General features: G+C 45.6%; 1 protein-coding gene across 1 annotated transcript in view; it reads left to right on the top strand.

The window, feature by feature from the left end:
• Positions 1–4,500: 4,500 nt before the first annotated feature.
• Positions 4,501–22,914, top strand: part of LOC129860007 (tripeptidyl-peptidase 2-like) — an 87,946-nt gene continuing 69,532 nt past the window's right edge. Inside the window, exons 1-5 of the mRNA XM_055930318.1 lie at positions 4,501–4,726; positions 12,063–12,191; positions 12,657–12,752; positions 15,778–15,882; positions 20,545–20,669. Of these exons, the coding sequence (XP_055786293.1) occupies positions 4,562–4,726; positions 12,063–12,191; positions 12,657–12,752; positions 15,778–15,882; positions 20,545–20,669 (620 nt within the window). The 5' untranslated portion in view covers positions 4,501–4,561. The remainder of the gene's footprint in view (positions 4,727–12,062; positions 12,192–12,656; positions 12,753–15,777; positions 15,883–20,544; positions 20,670–22,914) is intronic.

Here is a 22,914-nt window from a genome sequence, read left to right as displayed (position 1 = left end):
TTTTCATCCTCATGATACCATCTATTTTGTGAAGTGCCCCAGTCCCTCCTGCAGCAAAGCACCCCCACAACATGATGCTGCCACCCCCGTGCTTCACGGTTGGGATGGTGTTCTTCGGCTTGCAAGTCTTCCCCTTTTTCCTCCAAACATAACGATGGTCATTATGGCCAAACAGTTCTATTTTTGTTTCATCAGACGAGAGGACATTTCTCCAAAAAGTACGATCTTTGTCCCCATGTGCAGTTGCAAACCGTAGTCTGGCTTTTTTATGGCGAGTTTGGAGCAGTGGCTTCTTCCTTGCTGAGCGGCCTTTCAGGTTATGTCGATATAGGACTCGTTTTAATGTGGATATAGATACTTTTGTACCTTTTTCCTCCAGCATCTTCACAAGGTCCTTTGCTGTTGTTCTGGGATTGATTTGCACTTTTCGCACCAAAGTACGTTCATCTCTAGGAGAACCAGACTTGTGGAGGTCTACAATTTTTTTCTGAGGTCTTGGTTGATTTTTTTTAGATTTTCCCATTATGTCAAGCAAAGAGACACTGAGTTTGAAGGTAGGCCTTGAAATACATCCACAGGTACACCTCCAATTGACTCAAATGATGTCTACATGGAGCTGTTATCTTCATATCTCCTCTGGGATCAGGGTAGTAGACAACACAGTCTGTTAGTCAGCGGTCTACATGGAGCTGTCAGTCAGCGGTCTACATGGAGCTGTCAGTCAGGGAAAGAGGTCATTTATAGCCTGTTTAACATTAAATACCATCTCTGGTTAACCTGGCTGTCTAAACTAAAGGTCCCATATCGCCACCTAGTGGCAATCAGGTAAGTTACTGCTGACTTCCCAACATCACATGTCCCTGTCGTCCCTGTGGACAGCATGCTTGTTACAAGGGGTCTGAGTCTCTATGGCACAGGTGGGGTTCTTTCCCCACAGCCACAGGGTCTGTGGTTCAAACCCCTTACAGGCTGTTTCCCGTCCTTTACTACAACTTAACATCCAATCACACCTACTTACTACAACTTAACATCCAATCACATCTACTTACTACAACTTAACATCCAATCACATCTACTTACTACAACTTAACATCCAATCACATCTACTTACTACAACTTAACATCCAATCACATCTACTTACTACAACTTAACATCCAAGCACATCTACTTACTACAACTTAACATCCAATCCAATCACAACCCAGTACCCCATCACCATGTCTCCAAACACAGAATAAACTGGCAACAAAACATAACGGCAGTGGCCCAACTTTCTAATCAATAAATATTCTCACATTGTGATAAACAACCACAAACATAGCTTCAGAACAGCTTTGACCACACCCCCAGACAGTGACCACACCCCCAGACAGTTTGACCACACCCCCCCATACAGTTTGACCACACCCCCCCATACAGTTTGACCACACCCCCAGACAGTTTGACCACACCCCCAGACAGTGGCCACACCTCCCAGACAGTTTGACCACACCCCCAGACAGTTTGACCACACCCCCAGACAGCAAGCTCCCTGAAATAATTGTCTTCAAACAAACAGATGACTGTCTTCAAACACAGCAACAACACCACACAATATGCATCTAACGGATAAGAACACAAATTGTGGATGAATAATAATACAATGTACTGTATTGCACCTTCTACACTTTCACCCACAGATCACTTGTAGTTTAATCTGTTCATGAAAAACAACAGGGGTCTGCAGACCCCCCTTTGGGAACCACTAAACGCCAATTTATGCTTGATCCTAAATGTGGTAGGAGGCTTAGACCCCTGGAGGCATGCAAAGGTACTCTGTACGGTATGGTACGCCTCTCAAATGTTGTAACGATGTGGAGGCTCCGTACGGTATGGTACGCCTCTCAAATGTTGTAACGATGTGGAGGCTCCGTACGGTATGGTACGCCTCTCAAATGTTGTAACGATGTGGAGGGCTCCGTACGGTATGGTACGCCTCTCAAATGTTGTAACGATGTGGAGGCTCCGTACGGTATGGTACGCCTCTCAAATGTTGTAACGATGTGGAGGCTCCGTACGGTATGGTACGCCTCTCAAATGTTGTAACGATGTGGAGGCTCCGTACGGTATGGTACGCCTCTCAAATGTTGTAACGATGTGGAGGGCTCCGTACGGTATGGTACGCCTCTCAAATGTTGTAACGATGTGGAGGGCTCCGTACGGTATGGTACGCCTCTCAAATGTTGTAACGATGTGGAGGGCTCCGTACGGTATGGTACGCCTCTCAAATGTTGTAACGATGTGGAGGGCTCCGTACGGTATGGTACGCCTCTCAAATGTTGTAACGATGTGGAGGGCTCCGTACGGTATGGTACGCCTCTCAAATGTTGTAACGATGTGGAGGGCTCCGTACGGTATGGTACGCCTCTCAAATGTTGTAACGATGTGGAGGGCTCCGTACGGTATGGTACGCCTCTCAAATGTTGTAACGACGTGGAGGGCTCCATATACAGCGCATTCGGGAAAGTATTCAGACCCCTTGACTTTTTGTTACGTTACAGCCTCATTCTAAAATGGATTAAAACAAAATGTTCCTCATCAATCTACACACAATACCCCATAATGACAAAGTGAAAACAGTTTTTTCAATTTTTTTTGCAAATGTATTGAAAATAAAAAACATAAATACCTTATTTACATAAGTACCCGATGGTCACTCTGACAGAGTTCCAGAGTTCCTCTGTGGAGATGGGAGAACCTTCCAGAAGGACGACCATCTCTGCAGCACTCCACCAATCAGGCCTTTATGGTAGAGTGGCCAGACAGAAGCCACTCCTCAGTAAAAGGCACATGACAGCCCGCTTGGAGTTTGACAAAAGGCACATAAAGACTCTCAGACCATGAGAAACAAGATTCTCTGGTCTGATGAAACTAAGATTGAACTCTTTGGCCTGAATGCCAAGCGTCACGCCTGGAGGAAACCTGGCACCATCCCTACGGTGAATCATGGTGGTTGTGGCAGCATCATGTTGAGGGGGATGTTTTTCAGCGGCAGGGACTGGGAGACTAGGCAGGATCGAGGCAAAGATGAACAGAACAAAGTACAGAGAGATCATTGATGAAAACCTTCTCCAGAGCACTCAGGACCTCAGTCTGGGACGAACATTCACCTTCCAACAGGACAACGCAGAAGTGGCTTCGGGACAAATCTCTGAATGTCCTTGAGCGGCCCAGCCAGAGCCCAGACTTGAACCCGATCTAACATCTCTGGAGAGACCTGAAAATAGCTGTACAGCGACTCTCCCCATCCAACCTGACAGAGCTTGAGAGGATCTGCAGAGAAGAAGTGGAGAAACTCCCCAAATACAGGTGTGCCAAACGTGTAGCGTCATACCCAAGAAGACTCGAGGTTGTAATCACTGCCAAAGGTGCTTCAACAAAGTACTGAGTAAAGGGTCTGAATACTTATGTAAATGTGATATTTCCCGATTTTTTTTTTAATACATTTTTGCTGTGTCATTATGGGGTATGATGTGTAGATTGATGAGGGGGGAAAAAACTATTTAACCCATTTTAGAATAAGGCTGTAACCTAACAACATGTGAGGGATAAACTGAAGGGGTCTGAATACTTATGTAAATGTGATATTTCCGATTTTTATTTTTAATACATTTTTGCTGTGTCATTATGGGGTATGATGTGTAGATTGATGAGGGGGGAAAATAAGGCTGTAACGTAACAACATGTGGTGGATAAACTGAAGGGGTCTGAATACTCTAGCTCTGCATTGACATGATTGGTTGAAAGTAGGTGGGGGGGCAGGAAGTCCTGTATAAACATACATTCACTTCCTTGACAACTTCCTTCAGGATAGCTCTGCTCCGCTAAGCACAAGAAGAAGAATGAAAGTCCTGATGTCTGCGGAGGCTGTTTCCAGGGTAAATGCTGTTCTGACACTTCAGATGCTGGATTGACCATGCAGAGCCTTTACGGGGCTTTTTTATTAGAGACAGAAGAGGAAGCAAAACATCCCACTCCCCTCATTTTTTGGGGGGGTTCCTATAGGGTCAATGAACCAAGCAGACCAGCCTCGGCTGCTAATGTATTGGTGTCTATGGGAGAGCTACCCCATTAAGCAGAATGGAACTGATCATTTTAATTTATTCACCATTATTTGGTTTTAAACACATTTTTTTTACCTGTGTCCCACTAATTAGGGTCCCATGGAAACACTGACCAGAAAATTGTTTCCTAACTATTTAATAGTCCACGTATAAACCTTGAACAAAGACAAGTTAACCTATACCACTTCTGTTTTTAAACAATTAGCTATAGGCAGTGTATTAAATAGCTACATAATGACTTCTTTCGTTGCTATTGACTTAATTTAAGTGTCATTAGACAACTTTTGAGTATGACTCCTTGACGCATTTGATTGTTCTAAATAGTGTACTGTCCCTTTAAAAAGTCCTTCCCGGTCTCTCTTCACTGTGGCCGCACGTTTCCCCCAAACTATACTGTCTTTGGTATCGGTCTTCCCCTATTTCTCTGTTATTGTTTTCATTGTTACTCTGTCCGATCATGGCTGCTCATTCTATCGAAGAACCGTTCCCCTTCCACGGGTTGCTCCCTAAAAAAGAGACCGGCGCAGCGTCTTTTCTCACTAGGTTCCCGGAGTACGATGGACGGGGTGTTCTCATCGCTATCCTCGACACTGGCGTGGACCCAGGGGCCCCGGGGATGCAGGTAAATTTACCCCGGTGCTATTACACACTACTAGGCCTCATTCATTAGAATTGTACAGTAACGACTAGCTAGCGAAATTTTTACCGGCACTACCCTGTCGCTCCAATCTAGCTAGTAAAACTTGTTAGAAACTACTGTTAAACTAACCTACAAGGATTTTAGCAAGCAAGCGGCTGACGCCTTTTTTTTAACATGACAGTCCCCGGGTCTGTCGGTAAGCTAGCTTAGTTTAGCGTAGATGGCTAACTTAACAAGCTAAGATCATATAGCAAACCATCAGAACAGAATGTCCTAGTTAGCTACACAATAAAATACTGACAGCCCATTGATTTGGCCGAACTATAGTGCTAATATTTCCCCCCATAGCCTCAGACAAAAATTGATTGTTATTGTTACTGACATGTTTTATTTGAAATGTTTCAATGACTAGCTAGTGAGTTGCTGTGACTAGTGTGGTGGAACTGGGTGAGTTGAACTTAGAACGGAGGCACGCTGATGGAAACAGGATCGAACATCTGTTGACAGCCTTCACCCAACTGTAGAGGCCCTGTCCTGTCTTCCCTGTCCAGCTTCTGTCTGTCTGCCCTGTCTAGCTACTTTCTGTCTGTCTGTCTGTGCCCTGTCTAGCTACTTTCTGTCTTGTTTAGCTACTTTCTGTACTGTCTGTCCTGTCTAGCTACTTCCTGTCTGTCCCGTCTAGCTACTTTCTGTCTGTCTGTCTGCCCTGTCTAGCTTCTGTCTGCCCTGTCTGTCTGCCCTGTAGCTTCTGTCTGCCCTGTCTGTCTGCCCTGTCTAGCTTCTTTCTGCCCTGTCTAGCTTCTGTCTGCCCTGTCTAGCTTCTGTCTGCCCTGTCTGTCTGCCTTGTCTGTCTGTCGGGCTGTCTGTCTGTCAGAGCTTCCTAGCTACACCACTCAGCCCTCTGCTAAAGACCAAAGGTTTCTCTCTGACTCGGACATCTCTATGTGTAGGTCAATACCAGTTGGTTACATACTGACATCTCTATGTGTAGGTCAATACCAGTTGGTTACATACTGACATCTCTATGTGTAGGTCAATACCAGTTGGTTACATACTGACATCTCTATGTGTAGGTCAATACCAGTTGGTTACATACTGACATCTCTATGTGTAGGTCAATACCAGTTGGTTACATACTGACATCTCTATGTGTAGGTCAATACCAGTTGGTTACATACTGACATCTCTATGTGTAGGTCAATACCAGTTGGTTACATACTGACATCTCTATGTGTAGGTCAATACCAGTTGGTTACATACTGACATCTCTATGTGTAGGTCAATACCAGTTGGTTACATACTGACATCTCTATGTGTAGGTCTATACCAGTTGGTTACATACTGACATCTCTATGTGTAGGTCAATACCAGTTGGTTACATACTGACATCTCTATGTGTAGGTCAATACCAGTTGGTTACATACTGACATCTCTATGTGTAGGTCAATACCAGTTGGTTACATACTGACATCTCTATGTGTAGGTCAATACCAGTTGGTTACATACTGACATCTCTATGTGTAGGTCAATACCAGTTGGTTACATACTGACATCTCTATGTGTAGGTCAATACCAGTTGGTTACATACTGACATCTCTATGTGTAGGTCAATACCAGTTGGTTACATACTGACATCTCTATGTGTAGGTCAATACCAGTTGGTTACATACTGACATCTCTATGTGTAGGTCAATACCAGTTGGTTACGTACTGACATCTCTATGTGTAGGTCAATACCAGTTGGTTACATACTGACATCTCTATGTGTAGGTCAATACCAGTTGGTTACATACTGACATCTCTATGTGTAGGTCAATACCAGTTGGTTACATACTGACATCTCTATGTGTAGGTCAATACCAGTTGGTTACATACTGACATCTCTATGTGTAGGTCAATACCAGTTGGTTACATACTGACATCTCTATGTGTAGGTCAATACCAGTTGGTTACATACTGACATCTCTATGTGTAGGTCAATACCAGTTGGTTACATACTGACATCTCTATGTGTAGGTCAATACCAGTTGGTTACATACTGACATCTCTGTGTGTAGGTCAATACCAGTTGGTTACATACTGACATCTCTATGTGTAGGTCAATACCAGTTGGTTACATACTGACATCTCTATGTGTAGGTCAATACCAGTTGGTTACATACTGACATCTCTATGTGTAGGTCAATACCAGTTGGTTACATACTGACATCTCTATGTGTAGGTCAATACCAGTTGGTTACATACTGACATCTCTATGTGTAGGTCTATACCAGTCTCTATGTGTAGGTCTATACCAGTCTCTATGTGTAGGTCTATACCAGTCTCTATGTGTAGGTCTATACCAGTTGGTTACATACTGACATCTCTATGTGTAGGTCAATACCAGTTGGTTACATACTGACATCTCTATGTGTAGGTCAATACCAGTTGGTTACATACTGACATCTCTATGTGTAGGTCAATACCAGTTGGTTACATACTGACATCTCTATGTGTAGGTCAATACCAGTCTCTATGTGTAGGTCTATACCAGTTGGTTACATACTGACATCTCTATGTGTAGGTCAATACCAGTTGGTTACATACTGACATCTCTATGTGTAGGTCAATACCAGTTGGTTACATACTGACATCTCTATGTGTAGGTCAATACCAGTTGGTTACATACTGACATCTCTATGTGTAGGTCAATACCAGTTGGTTACATACTGACATCTCTATGTGTAGGTCAATACCAGTTGGTTACATACTGACATCTCTATGTGTAGGTCAATACCAGTTGGTTACATACTGACATCTCTATGTGTAGGTCAATACCAGTTGGTTACATACTGACATCTCTATGTGTAGGTCAATACCAGTTGGTTACATACTGACATCTCTATGTGTAGGTCAATACCAGTTGGTTACATACTGACATCTCTATGTGTAGGTCAATACCAGTTGGTTACATACTGACATCTCTATGTGTAGGTCAATACCAGTTGGTTACATACTGACATCTCTATGTGTAGGTCAATACCAGTTGGTTACATACTGACATCTCTATGTGTAGGTCAATACCAGTTGGTTACATACTGACATCTCTATGTGTAGGTCAATACCAGTTGGTTACATACTGACATCTCTATGTGTAGGTCAATACCAGTTGGTTACATACTGACATCTCTATGTGTAGGTCTATACCAGTTGGTTACATACTGACATCTCTGTGTGTAGGTCAATACCAGTTGGTTACATACTGACATCTCTATGTGTAGGTCAATACCAGTTGGTTACATACTGACATCTCTATGTGTAGGTCAATACCAGTTGGTTACATACTGACATCTCTATGTGTAGGTCAATACCAGTTGGTTACACACTGACATCTCTATGTGTAGGTCAATACCAGTTGGTTACATACTGACATCTCTATGTGTAGGTCAATACCAGTTGGTTACATACTGACATCTCTATGTGTAGGTCAATACCAGTTGGTTACATACTGACATCTCTATGTGTAGGTCTATACCAGTTGGTTACATACTGACATCTCTATGTGTAGGTCAATACCAGTTGGTTACATACTGACATCTCTATGTGTAGGTCAATACCAGTTGGTTACATACTGACATCTCTATGTGTAGGTCAATACCAGTTGGTTACATACTGACATCTCTATGTGTAGGTCAATACCAGTTGGTTACATACTGACATCTCTATGTGTAGGTCAATACCAGTCTCTATGTGTAGGTCAATACCAGTTGGTTACATACTGACATCTCTATGTGTAGGTCAATACCAGTTGGTTACATACTGACATCTCTATGTGTAGGTCAATACCAGTTGGTTACATACTGACATCTCTATGTGTAGGTCAATACCAGTTGGTTACATACTGACATCTCTATGTGTAGGTCAATACCAGTTGGTTACGTACTGACATCTCTATGTGTAGGTCAATACCAGTTGGTTACGTACTGACATCTCTATGTGTAGGTCAATACCAGTTGGTTACATACTGACATCTCTATGTGTAGGTCAATACCAGTTGGTTACATACTGACATCTCTATGTGTAGGTCAATACCAGTTGGTTACATACTGACATCTCTATGTGTAGGTCAATACCAGTTGGTTACATACTGACATCTCTATGTGTAGGTCAATACCAGTTGGTTACATACTGACATCTCTATGTGTAGGTCAATACCAGTTGGTTACATACTGACATCTCTATGTGTAGGTCAATACCAGTTGGTTACATACTGACATCTCTATGTGTAGGTCAATACCAGTTGGTTACATACTGACATCTCTATGTGTAGGTCAATACCAGTCTCTATGTGTAGGTCTATACCAGTCTCTATGTGTAGGTCAATACCAGTTGGTTACATACTGACATCTCTATGTGTAGGTCAATACCAGTTGGTTACATACTGACATCTCTATGTGTAGGTCAATACCAGTTGGTTACATACTGACATCTCTATGTGTAGGTCAATACCAGTTGGTTACATACTGACATCTCTATGTGTAGGTCAATACCAGTTGGTTACATACTGACATCTCTATGTGTAGGTCAATACCAGTTGGTTACATACTGACATCTCTATGTGTAGGTCTATACCAGTCTCTATGTGTAGGTCTATACCAGTCTCTATGTGTAGGTCTATACCAGTCTCTATGTGTAGGTCTATACCAGTCTCTATGTGTAGGTCTATACCAGTCTCTATGTGTAGGTCTATACCAGTCTCTATGTGTAGGTCTATACCAGTCTCTATGTGTAGGTCTATACCAGTCTCTATGTGTAGGTCTATACCAGTCTCTATGTGTAGGTCTATACCAGTCTCTATGTGTAGGTCTATACCAGTCTCTATGTGTAGGTCTATACCAGTCTCTATGTGTAGGTCTATACCAGTCTCTATGTGTAGGTCTATACCAGTCTCTATGTGTAGGTCTATACCAGTCTCTATGTGTAGGTCTATACCAGTCTCTATGTGTAGGTCTATACCAGTCTCTATGTGTAGGTCTATACCAGGTGGTTAGTAGATGTTAATGTGAGTGTAGCGAAATGCTTGTGCTTCTAGTTCCGACAGTGCAGTAATATCTAACAAGTAATCTAACAATTCCCCAACAACTACCTAATACACACAAATCTAAAGGGGTGAATGAGAATATGTACATATAAATATATGGATGAGCGATGGCTGAGTGGTATAGGCAAGGTGCAGTAGATGGTATAAAATACAGTATATACATATGAGATGAGTAATGTGAGATATGTAAACTTTATTAAAGTGGCATTATTATAAGTGACTAGTGATCCATTTGTTAAAGTGGCCGGTGATTGGGTCTCCATGTTGGCAGCAGCCTCTCTGAGTTAGTGATGGCTGTTTACCAGTCTGATGGCCTGGAGATAGAAGCTGTTTACCAGTCTGATGGTCTGGAGATAGAACCTGTTTATCAGTCTGATGGTCTGGAGACAGAAGCTGTTTATCGGTCTGATGGTCTGGAGATAGAAGCTGTTTACCAGTCTGATGGTCTGGAGATAGAAGCTGTTTATCAGTCTGATGGCCTGGAGATAGAAGCTGTTTATCAGTCTGATGGTCTGGAGATAGAAGCTGTTTACCAGTCTGATGGTCTGGAGATAGAAGCTGTTTATCAGTCTGATGGTCTGGAGATAGAAGCTGTTTATCAGTCTGATGGTCTGGAGATAGAAGCTGTTTATCAGTCTGATGGTCTGGAGATAGAAGCTGTTTATCAGTCTGATGGTCTGGAGATAGAAGCTGTTTATCAGTCTGATTGTCTGGAGATAGAAGCTGTTTATCAGTCTGATGGTCTGGAGATAGAAGCTGTTTATCAGTCTGATGGAGATAGAAGCTGTTTATCGGTCTGATGGTCTGGAGATAGAAGCTGTTTATCGGTCTGATGGTCTGGAGATAGAAGCTGTTTATCGGTCTGATGGTCTGGAGATAGAAGCTGTTTATCGGTCTGATGGTCTGGAGATAGAAGCTGTTTATCGGTCTGATGGTCTGGAGATAGAAGCTGTTTATCGGTCTGATGGTCTGGAGATAGAAGCTGTTTATCGGTCTGATGGTCTGGAGATAGAAGCTGTTTATCGGTCTGATGGCGTGGAGACAGAAGCTGTTTATCGGTCTGATGGCCTGGAGACAGAAGCTGTTTATCGGTCTGATGGCCTGGAGACAGAAGCTGTTTATCGGTCTGATGGTCTGGAGATAGAAGCTGTTTATCGGTCTGATGGCCTGGAGATAGAAGCTGTTTATCGGTCTGATGGCCTGGAGATAGAAGCTGTTTATCGGTCTGATGGCCTGGAGATAGAAGCTGTTTATCAGTCTGATGGTCTGGAGATAGAAGCTGTTTATCAGTCTGATGGTCTGGAGATAGAAGCTGTTTATCAGTCTGATGGTCTGGAGATAGAAGCTGTTTATCAGTCTGATGGTCTGGAGATAGAAGCTGTTTACCAGTCTGATGGTCTGGAGATAGAAGCTGTTTATCAGTCTGATGGCCTGGAGATAGAAGCTGTTTATCAGTCTGATGGCCTGGAGATTGAAGCTGTTTATCAGTCTGATGGCCTGGAGATTGAAGCTGTTTATCAGTCTGATGGCCTGGAGATTGAAGCTGTTTATCAGTCTGATGGCCTGGAGATTGAAGCTGTTTATCAGTCTGATGGCCTGGAGATTGAAGCTGTTTATCAGTCTGATGGCCTGGAGATAGAAGCTGTTTATCAGTCTGATGGTCTGGAGACAGAAGCTGTTTATCGTCTGATGGTCTGGAGATAGAAGCTGTTTACCAGTCTGATGGTCTGGAGATAGAAGCTGTTTATCAGTCTGATGGCCTGGAGATAGAAGCTGTTTATCAGTCTGATGGTCTGGAGATAGAAGCTGTTTACCAGTCTGATGGTCTGGAGATAGAAGCTGTTTATCAGTCTGATGGCCTGGAGATAGAAGCTGTTTATCAGTCTGATGGTCTGGAGATAGAAGCTGTTTACCAGTCTGATGGTCTGGAGATAGAAGCTGTTTATCAGTCTGATGGTCTGGAGATAGAAGCTGTTTATCAGTCTGATGGTCTGGAGATAGAAGCTGTTTATCAGTCTGATGGTCTGGAGACAGAAGCTGTTTATCAGTCTGATGGTCTGGAGATAGAAGCTGTTTATCAGTCTGATGGCCTGGAGATATCAGTCAGGTTTAGTTGCACTGTGTCACCAGTATGTCAAGGTGTACTCATTGTGGAAACACATGTGTGTGTGTGTGGTTTTTCGGTCAGATAGTGTGTGTATTTTATATTCTTCAACATCTGTCTCCTCTCTCCCTCAGACCACGACGGAGGGGAAGCCGAAGATCGTTGACATCATCGATACGACGGGCAGTGGAGATGTCAACATGGCAACGGTGGTGGAACCTAAAGACGGAGCGGTGACCGGGCTGTCTGGGAGGACGCTCGAGGTACGCTATCCTCGCCACGCTGCCACTTCCTGGTCACGCTGCCACTTCCTGGTCACGCTGCCACTTCCTGGTCACGCTGCCACTTCCTGGTCACGCTGCCACTTCCTGGTCACGCTGCCACTTTACAGACTGTTAGCCTGTAGTTACATAAACACATGTCTCTCTCTCTGTCACTTTACAGACTGTTAACCTGTAGTTACATAAACACATGTCTCTGTCACTTTACAGACTGTTAGCCTGTAGTTACATAAACACATCTCTCTCTCTCTGTCACTGTACAGACTGTTAACCTGTAGTTACATAAACACATGTCTCTGTCACTTTACAGACTGTTAACCTGTAGTTACATAAACACATGTCTCTGTCACTTTACAGACTGTTAACCTGTAGTTACATAAACACATGTCTCTGTCACTGTACAGACTGTTAGTCTGTAGTTACATAAACACGTCTCTCTCTCCTCAGATCCCACAGACCTGGGATAATCCATCGGGAAAGTACCACGTTGGGATCAAAAATGGATACGAGTTGTTCCCTAAAGCTCTCCGAGAGAGAATCCAGGTATGGAGTGGATTTGTGTGGTCAAGTTACAACAATTTGCACGTTGATATACACAACAAAAGTATGTGGACACCTGCTTGTCCAACATCTCATTCCAAAATCATGGGCATTAATATGGAGTTGGTTCCCCCTTTGCTGCTATAACAGCCTCCACTCTTCAGGGAAGTCATTAATATGGAGTTGGTCCCCCCTTTGCTCCTATAACAGCCTCCACTCTTCTGGGAAGTCATTAATATGGAGTTGGTCCCCCCTTTGCTGCTATAACAGCCTCCACTCTTCTGGGAAGTCATTAATATGGAGTTGGTCCCCCCCTTTGCTGCTATAACAGCCTCCACTCTTCTGGGAAGTCATTAATATGGAGTTGGTCCCCCCCTTTGCTGCTATAACAGCCTCCACTCTTCTGGGAAGTCATTAATATGGAGTTGGACCCCCCCTTTGCTGCTATAACAGCCTCCACTCTTCTGGGAAGTCATTAATATGGAGTTGGACCCCCCCTTTGCTGCTATAACAGCCTCCACTCTTCAAGGAAGTCATTAATATGGAGTTGGTCCCCCCTTTGCTGCTATAACAGCCTCCACTCTTCAGGGAAGTCATTAATATGGAGTTGGTCCCCCCTTTGCTGCTATAACAGCCTCCACTCTTCAGGGAAGTCATTAATATGGAGTTGGTCCCCCCTTTGCTGCTATAACAGCCTCCACTCTTCAGGGAAGTCATTAATATGGAGTTGGTCCCCCCTTTGCTGCTATAACAGCCTCCACTCTTCTGGGAAGTCATTAATATGGAGTTGGTCCCCCCCTTTGCTGCTATAACAGCCTCCACTCTTCTGGGAAGTCATTAATATGGAGTTGGTCCCCCTTTGCTGCTATAACAGCCTCCACTCTTCTGGGAAGTCATTAATATGGAGTTGGACCCCCCCTTTGCTGCTATAACAGCCTCCACTCTTCTGGGAAGTCATTAATATGGAGTTGGTCCCCCCTTTGCTGCTATAACAGCCTCCACTCTTCAGGGAAGTCATTAATATGGAGTTGGACCCCCCTTTGCTCCTATAACAGCCTCCACTCTTCAGGGAAGTCATTAATATGGAGTTGGACCCCCCTTTGCTGCTATAACAGCCTCCACTCTTCTGGGAAGGCTTTCCACTAGATGTTGGAACATTGCTGTAGGGACTTGCTTCCATTCAGCCACGAGCATTAGTGAGGTCGGACACTGATGTTGGGCGATTAGGCCTGGCTTGCAGTCGGCGTTCCAATTCATCCCAAAGGTGTTCGATGGGGTTGAGGTCAGGGCTCTTTGCAGGCCAATCAAATCAAGTTTATTTTATATAGCCCTTCATACATCAGCTGATATCTCAAAGTGTTGTACAGAAACCCAGCCTAAAACCCCCAAAAGCAAGCGATGCAGGTGTAGAAGCACGGTCAAGTTCTTCCTCACCGATCTCGACAAACCATTTCTGTTTGGACCTCTCTTTGTGCACGGGGGCATTGTCATGCTGAAACAGGAAAGGTCCTTCCCCAAACTGTTGTTACAAAGTTGGAAGCACAGAATCGTCTAGAATGTCATTGTATTCTGTAGCGTTAAGATTTCACTTCACTGGAACTAAGGAGCCCGAACCATGAAAAACAGCCCCAGACCATTATTCCTCCTCCACCAAACTTTACAGTTGTCAATATGCATTCTGGGCAGGTAGCGTTCTCCTGGCATCCGCCAAACCCAGATTCATCCGTCGGACTGCCAGATGGTGAAGCGTGATTCATCACTCCAGAGAACGTGTTTCCACTGATCCAGAGTCCAATGGCTGCGAACTTTACACCACTCCAGCTGACGCTTGGCATTTCGCATGGTGATCTTAGGCTTGTGTGCGGCTGCTCGGCCACGGAAACTCATTTCATGAAGCTCCCGACGAACAGTTGTTGTGCTGACGTTGCTTCCAGAGGCAGTTTGGTATTCGGTAGAGAGTATTGCAACTGAGAACAGACGATTTTTACACGCTACGCGCTTCAGCACTTTGCGGTCCCGTTCTGTGAGCTTGTGTGGCCTACCACTTTGCGGCTGAGCCGTTGTTGCTCCTAGACGTTTCCACTTCACAATAACAGCACTTACAGTTGACCGGGGCAGCTCTATCAGGGCAGAAATTTGATGAACTGACTTGTTGGAAAGGTGGTATCCTATGACGGTGCCACGTTGAAATTCATTGAGCTCTTCAGTAAGGCCCATTCTACTGCCAATGTTTGTCTATGGAGGTTGCATGGCTGTGTGCTCGATTTTATACACCTGTCAGCAACAGAAATAGCCGAATCCACTAATTTGAAGGGGTGTCCACATACTTTTGTGTATAAATAGTGTATGCTTATGTTGACCAACGAACACATTGACAGAAGGATGTCTGTGTTGATGTGTTGACAGAGGGATGTCTGTGTTGACAGAGGGATGTCTGTGTTGACAGAGGGATGTCTGTGTTGACAGAGGGATGTCTGTGTTGACAGAAGGATGTCTGTGTTGACAGAGATGTCTGTATTGACAGAGAGCTGTCTGTGTTGACGTGTTGACAGAGGGATGTCTGTGTTGATGTGTTGACAGAGGGATGTCTGTGTTGATGTGTTGACAGAGGGATGTCTGTGTTGACAGAGGGATGTCTGTGTTGACAGAGGGATGTCTGTGTTGACAGAGGGATGTCTGTGTTGACAGAGGGATGTCTGTGTTGACAGAGGGATGTCTGTGTTGACAGAGGGATGTCTGTGTTGACAGAGGGATGTCTGTGTTGACAGAGGGATGTCTGTGTTGACAGAGGGATGTCTGTGTTGACAGAGGGATGTCTGTGTTGATGTGTTGACAGAGGGATGTCTGTGTTGATGTGTTGACAGAGGGATGTCTGTGTTGATGTGTTGACAGAAGGTTGTCTGTGTTGATGTGTTGACAGAGGGATGTCTGTGTTGATGTGTTGACAGAGGGTTGTCTGTGTTGACAGAGGGTTGTCTGTGTTGATGTGTTGACAGAGGGATGTCTGTGTTGATGTGTTGACCAACAGAAAGAGCGGAAGGAGAAAATGTGGGATCCAGCACACAGAGCAGCTCTGGCTGAAGCTAGTCGCCGTGCAGAACAGTTTGACCTTGCACACCCCTCCCCCTCACAGGTAACACTTTGACCTTTCCCCGTCCCCTCACAGGTAACACTTTGACCTTTCCCCTACCCCTCACAGGTAACACTTTGACCTCTCCCCGCCCCCTTACAGGTAACACTTTGACCTTTCCCCTCCCCCTTACAGGTAACACTTTGACCTTTCCCCGCCCCCTTACAGGTAACACTTTGACTTCTCCCCGCCCCCTTACAGGTAACACTTTGACTTCTCCCCTCCCCCTCACAGGTAACACTTTGACCTCTCCCCTAACAGGTCAGTTAATCTCTCTGCTCATGGGTAAATGTGGTGTGTACGTAAACAACGTGTGCATTAGAGGTATAAATGTTTAAACAACATTGGGATTGTTGAAAGTTAGAAACAATCCCTAACCAAAAATAATTTTATTTAATTATATATTTTTGGGGTTAAAAATGTCACTAACAGGTCTTCATCATCATCATACTGGGAAAAGCTGAAATATCTTGAGCCGATAAGTATTCAACCCTTTTGTTATGGTCTGAGGAAACCGCTCAGGGATTTCACCATGACACCCAGTCACTACAAAGATACAGGCGTCATTCCTAACTCAGTTGCCGGAGAGGAAGGAAACCGCTCAGGGATTTCACCATGAGGCCAATGGTGACTTTAAAACATTTTACAGAGTTTAATGGCTGTGATGGGAGAACACTGAGGATGGATCAACAACATTGTAGTTACTCCACAATACTAACCTAAATGACAGAGAGAAGAGAAGGAAGCCTGTACAGAATTAAAAACATTCCAAAACATGCTTCCTGTTTGCAGTAAACAGTGTTCGGATAAGCTGCTTATTAAAGTATCTTGAATTTGGCTCTGAGATTCAGACCTTGAAAATCTGACATGTTGTCAAGTTGGTACTTTATCATTAAAATGAGTGAAGAACAGATGGTAATCAAATATATTAATGAAAAATATTACAAAAATGTATTGGTCTTGTAAATTCATTTGGAGGCAGACTACAGAGTTTTGCTTCCTGCTCTGGTCGCCAGGCGACAGTTCCACCCACACTGTCACTCAGCCAGGCGAGCTCATTCTACCCAGACTGTCACTCAGCCAGGCGAGCTCATTCTACCCAGACTGTCACTCAGCCAGGCGAGCTCATTCTACCCACACTGTCACTCAGCCAGGCGAGCTCATTCTACCCACACTGTCACTCAGCCAGGCGAGCTCATTCCACCCTGTCTGCCACTCAGCCAGGCGAGCTCATTCTACCCACACTGTCACTCAGCCAGGCGAGCTCATTCCACCCTGTCTGTCACTCAGCCAGGCTAGCTCATTCCACCCTGTCTGTCACTCAGCCAGGCGAGCTCATTCTACCCACACCGTCACTCAGCCAGGCGAGCTCATTCCACCCTGTCTGTCACTCAGCCAGGCGAGCTCATTCTACCCACACTGTCCCTCAGCCAGGCGAGCTCATTCTACCCAGACTGTCACTCAGCCAGGCTAGCTCATTCTACCCACACTGTCACTCAGCCAGGCTAGCTCATTCTACCCACACTGTCACTCAGCCAGGCGAGCTCATTCTACCCACACTGTCACTCAGCCAGGCGAGCTCATTCCACCCTGTCTGTCACTCAGCATATCAACTGCAAATGGTAGAGGGATGTCTGCTTCAATACCCTGATGGCATATCTAGATCCAGACTACTAAATACCGTGATGGAGAACCCTGGTGGCCTAGATGGAGAAATTACCCTGATGACATATCTAGAACCAGACTACTAGATACAGGGATGGAGAACCCTGGTGGCCTAGATGGAGAAATTACCCTGATGGCATATCTAGATCCAGACTACTAGATACCGTGATGGAGAACCCTGATGGCCTAGATGGAGAAATTACCCTGATGACATATCTAGAACCAGACTACTAGATACCGTGATGGAGAACCCTGATGGCCTAAATGGAGAAATTACCCTGATGACATATCTAGAACCAGACTACTAGATACCGTGATGGAGAACCCTGATGGCCTAGATGGAGAAATTACCCTGATGACATATCTAGAACCAGACTACTAGATACCGTGATGGAGAACCCTGGTGGCCTAGATGGAGAAATTATACAATGATCTCTCTGCAAATACGAAGCGCAAGCTGTCAAACACCATGCGTGGCGTTAACAGATGGTTGGACGTCTATAACACGCAGTCATACATCACTGCAACGAGCCGCCACGTCGATGAGAAGTGGGACATGGAAGTCCCATGTAGTGAGGACATGGAGGAGAGGGACAACCAGCCGTCACGTCGATGAGGAGTGGGACATGGAAGTCCCATGTAGTGAGGACATGGAGGAGAGGGACAACCAGCCGTCACGTCGATGAGGAGTGGGACATGGAAGTCCCATGTAGTGAGGACATGGAGGAGAGGGACAACCAGCCGTCACGTCGATGAGGAGTGGGACATGGAAGTCCCATGTAGTGAGGACATGGAGGAGAGGGACAACCAGCCGTCACGTCGATGAGGAGTGGGACATGGAAGTCCCATGTAGTGAGAACATGGAGGAGAGGGACAACCAGCCGTCACGTCGATGAGGAGTGGGACATGGAAGTCCCATGTAGTGAGAACATGGAGGAGAGGGACAACCAGCCGTCACGTCGATGAGGAGTGGGACATGGAAGTCCCATGTAGTGAGAACATGGAGGAGAGGGACAACCAGCCGTCACGTCGATGAGGAGTGGGACATGGAAGTCCCATGTAGTGAGAACATGGAGGAGAGGGACAACGAGCCAAGGGACAACTGCAGAAAACCTTTTTACTGTGGTTTTTATTTCTTTGGTTAACTTTTGTTCACCTAAATACCTAGTTTTGACCTGTTGGTTAGAGCCTGTAAGGTGTAAGGTCTACCTGTTGGTTAGAGCCTGTAAGGTGTAAGGTCTACCTGTTGGTTAGAGCCTGTAAGGTGTAAGGTCTACCTGTTGGTTAGAGCCCGTAAGGTCTACCTGTTGGTTAGAGCCCGTAAGGTCTACCTGTTGGTTAGAGCCCGTAAGGTCTACCTGTTGGTTAGAGCCCGTAAGGTCTACCTGTTGGTTAGAGCCCGTAAGGTCTACCTGTTGGTTAGAGCCCGTAAGGTCTACCTGTTGGTTAGAGCCCGTAAGGTGTAAGGTCTACCTGTTGTTTTCGGCGCACGTGACAAATACACGTTAATTTGAAAATGATCTACCACTGTAGTGGTGATTCCCTATGAAAGTCTCTGACGGGATCGTGGTAGACTGAACTGTCCCGTCTGGTAGGTAGCCAGGATCGTGGTAGACTGAACTGTCCCGTCTGATAGGTAGCCAGGACCGTGGTAGACTGAACTGCCCCGTCTGATAGGTAGCCAGGACCGTGGTAGACTGAACTGCCCCGTCTGATAGGTAGCCAGGACCGTGGTAGACTGACCTGCCCGTCTGGTAGGTAGCCAGGACCGTGGTAGACTGAACTGTCCCGTCTGGTAGGTAGCCAGGACCGTGGTAGACTGACCTGCCCCGTCTGGTAGGTAGCCAGGACCGTGGTAGACTGACCTGCATTGCCCCCGAGCGATGGTTTACATACAGTACATTGGGTCTGGTCCTACCAATGGTTTATATACAGTACATTGGGTCTGGTCCTACCAATGGTTTATATACAGTACATTGGGTCCTACCAATGGTTTATATACAGTACATTGGGTCCTACCAATGGTTTATATACAGTACATTGGGTCCTACCAATGGTTTATATACAGTACATTGGGTCCTACCAATGGTTTATATACAGTACATTGGGTCCTACCAATGGTTAATATACAGTACATTGGGTCCTACCAATGGTTTATATACAGTACATTGGGTCCTACCAATGGTTTATATACAGTACATTGGGTCCTACCAATGGTTTATATACAGTACATTGGGTCCTACCAATGGTTTATATACAGTACATTGGGTCCTACCAATGGTTTATATACAGTACATTGGGTCCTACCAATGGTTTATATACAGTACATTGGGTCCTACCAATGGTTTATATACAGTACATTGGGTCTGGTCCTACCAATGGTTTATATACAGTACATTGGGTCTGGTCCTACCAATAGTTAATATACAGTACATTGGGTCCTACCAATGGTTTATATACAGTACATTGGGTCCTACCAATGGTTTATATACAGTACATTGGGTCTGGTCCTACCAATGGTTTATATACAGTACATTGGGTCCTACCAATGGTTTATATACAGTACATTGGGTCTGGTCCTACCAATGGTTTATATACAGTACATTGGGTCTGGTCCTACCAATGGTTTATATACAGTACATTGGGTCCTACCAATGGTTTATATACAGTACATTGGGTCCTACCAATGGTTTATATACAGTACATTGGGTCCTACCAATGGTTTATATACAGTACATTGGGTCTGGTCCTACCAATGGTCTATATACAGTACATTGGGTCCTACCAATGGTTTATATACAGTACATTGGGTCCTACCCTGGACTATATCTGAATTGTGAATTCTCGTTATTGTACGATGAAAATAGCAGTTTAAACGTTAACAGTTTGTATCCCCCAGTGTGTGATTTATCAATCCTGAGCACATGAAATGTGTGTGTAAACTAGTGTTTGAAAAAAATATACATTTTGTTCCCTCATGTCTGTCCATTGTTTTATCAGTCTGAGAAGCTGCAGAAGGAGGAGCTGCTGTGTCAGACAGAGATACTGGCGTCTCTGGAGAAGAAGTACAACGACCCGGGTCCAGTCTACGACTGTCTGCTGTGGAACGACGGAGACACCTGGAGGTAGGAGGTGCATCGTCTACTGGATCAAATCCCTTTTCAGTCCCTCCTTCCTGCATTCCTCCGTTTGTAGCGAGGAGAGTATTTTTGTCCCCCCCCCCGTGTCTTATCCGTCCTGTGTTCATCCCACCAGGGTTGCAGTGGATATTTTAGAGAGTGGAGACCTGTCTTATCCGTCCTGTGTTCATCCCACCAGGGCTGCAGTGGACATTTTAGAGAGTGGAGACCTGTCTTATCGGTCTGTGTTCATCCCACCAGGGTTGCAGTGGACATTTTAGAGAGTGGAGACCTGTCTTATCGGTCTGTGTTCATCCCACCAGGGCTGCAGTGGACATTTTAGAGAGTGGAGACCTGTCTTATCTATCTGTGTTCATCCCACCAGGGTTGCAGTGGACATTTTAGAGAGTGGAGACCTGTCTTATCTATCTGTGTTCATCCCACCAGGGCTGCAGTGGACATTTTAGAGAGTGGAGACCTGTCTTATCCATCTGTGTTCATCCCACCAGGGCTGTAGTGGACATTTTAGAGAGTGGAGACCTGTCTTTATGCATCCTTATCACTCTACCACCTAAACTGCTACCCAGTAACCTCTGACCCCTACCCAGTAACCTCTGACCCCTACCAAGTAACCTCTGACCCCTACCCAGTAACCTCTGACCCCTACCCAGTAACCTCTGACCCCTACCAAGTAACCTCTGACCCCTACCCAGTAACCTCTGACCCCTACCAAGTAACCTCTAACCCCTAAAGGCGTCAGCAGGCCCCAGTTCGGCTGGCTGCTAGCCAAAGTCAGCTAGGTGAACCCGAACGACCTCCATACTCCCTTTTTTAAAAGACCTTCGCTTGAAAAAACTGAAAAAAAGAGGCAATAGTACTGTTTGTCCATTTAGAGATGCCGTAGCCAGTATACACTTCCTCCACAGAGATGAGTTCAGACTAAGATGCCTCTATAAATCTGCCATGAAGAGATCTTAGTCAGTTTTACATTGAACTAAGATGTTTCGTGTATTTCTACATGAAAACGAGTCGTGTCTCGTTGAATGACAACAGACTTTACTGAAGAATCCTTACTGTTGACCAATCACAGACGAAGGGGCGTAGACTTCGGCTGCCGACTTTGACTACCGACTTTGTGCTGCCGACTTTGTGCTACCGACTTTGTGCTACCGACTTTGCGCTACCGACTTTGCGCTACCGACTTTGACTACCGACTTTGTGCTACCGACTTTGTGCTGCCGACTTTGCGCTGCCGACTTTGCCCTGCCGACTTTGCCCTGCCGACTTTGCGCTGCCGACTTTGCCCTACCGACTTTGCGCTACCGACTTTGCGCTGCCGACTTTGCGCTGCCGACTTTGCCCTACCGACTTTGCCCTACCGACTTTGCGCTACCGACTTTGCGCTACCGACTTTGCGCTACCGACTTTGCGCTACCGACTTTGCCCTACCGACTTTGCGCTGCCGACTTTGCCCTGCCGACTTTGCCCTACCGACTTTGCGCTGCCGACTTTGCGCTGCCGACTTTGCGCTACCGACTTTGCGCTACCGACTTTGCGCTGCCGACTTTGCCCTACCGACTTTGCGCTGCCGACTTTGCGCTGCCGACTTTGCGCTGCCGACTTTGCGCTACCGACTTTGCGCTGCCGACTTTGCGCTGCCGACTTTGCGCTGCCGACTTTGCCCTACCGACTTTGCGCTGCCGACTTTGCGCTACCGACTTTGCCCTACCGACTTTGCGCTGCCGACTTTGCCCTGCCGACTTTGCCCTGCCGACTTTGCGCTACCGACTTTGCCCTGCCGACTTTGCCCTGCCGACTTTGCGCTACCGACTTTGCGCTACCGACTTTGCCCTACCGACTTTGCGCTGCCGACTTTGCCCTGCCGACTTTGCCCTACCGACTTTGCCCTACCGACTTTGCGCTGCCGACTTTGCCCTACCGACTTTGCCCTACCGACTTTGCGCTGCCGACTTTGCGCTGCCGACTTTGCGCTACCGACTTTGGGCTACCGACTTTGCCCTACCGACTTTGCGCTGCCGACTTCGGCTTGCCTCAAGAAAAAATCTTGTGTCCCTGAACAACGGAAAAAACCCTTACTGAAGTCCAAAACGAACACCATGTTGATATAATATATGCACAAACTGTTTTGTTTGGGAGGCATGCGGACGCCTCAACCTCTGTAGTCCTCTACCCTCTACCCCTCGAGTATCGAACCGGTCTGTAGTGACCCCTTTAAGCACTGCGATGTAGT

Source organism: Salvelinus fontinalis, chromosome 7 (genome assembly GCF_029448725.1).
Source record: "Salvelinus fontinalis isolate EN_2023a chromosome 7, ASM2944872v1, whole genome shotgun sequence".
In the NCBI taxonomy this organism is placed as follows: domain Eukaryota; kingdom Metazoa; phylum Chordata; class Actinopteri; order Salmoniformes; family Salmonidae; genus Salvelinus; species Salvelinus fontinalis.
Note: the sequence above shows the minus strand (reverse complement) of the source record. Positions and strands in the feature narration are given on the sequence as shown.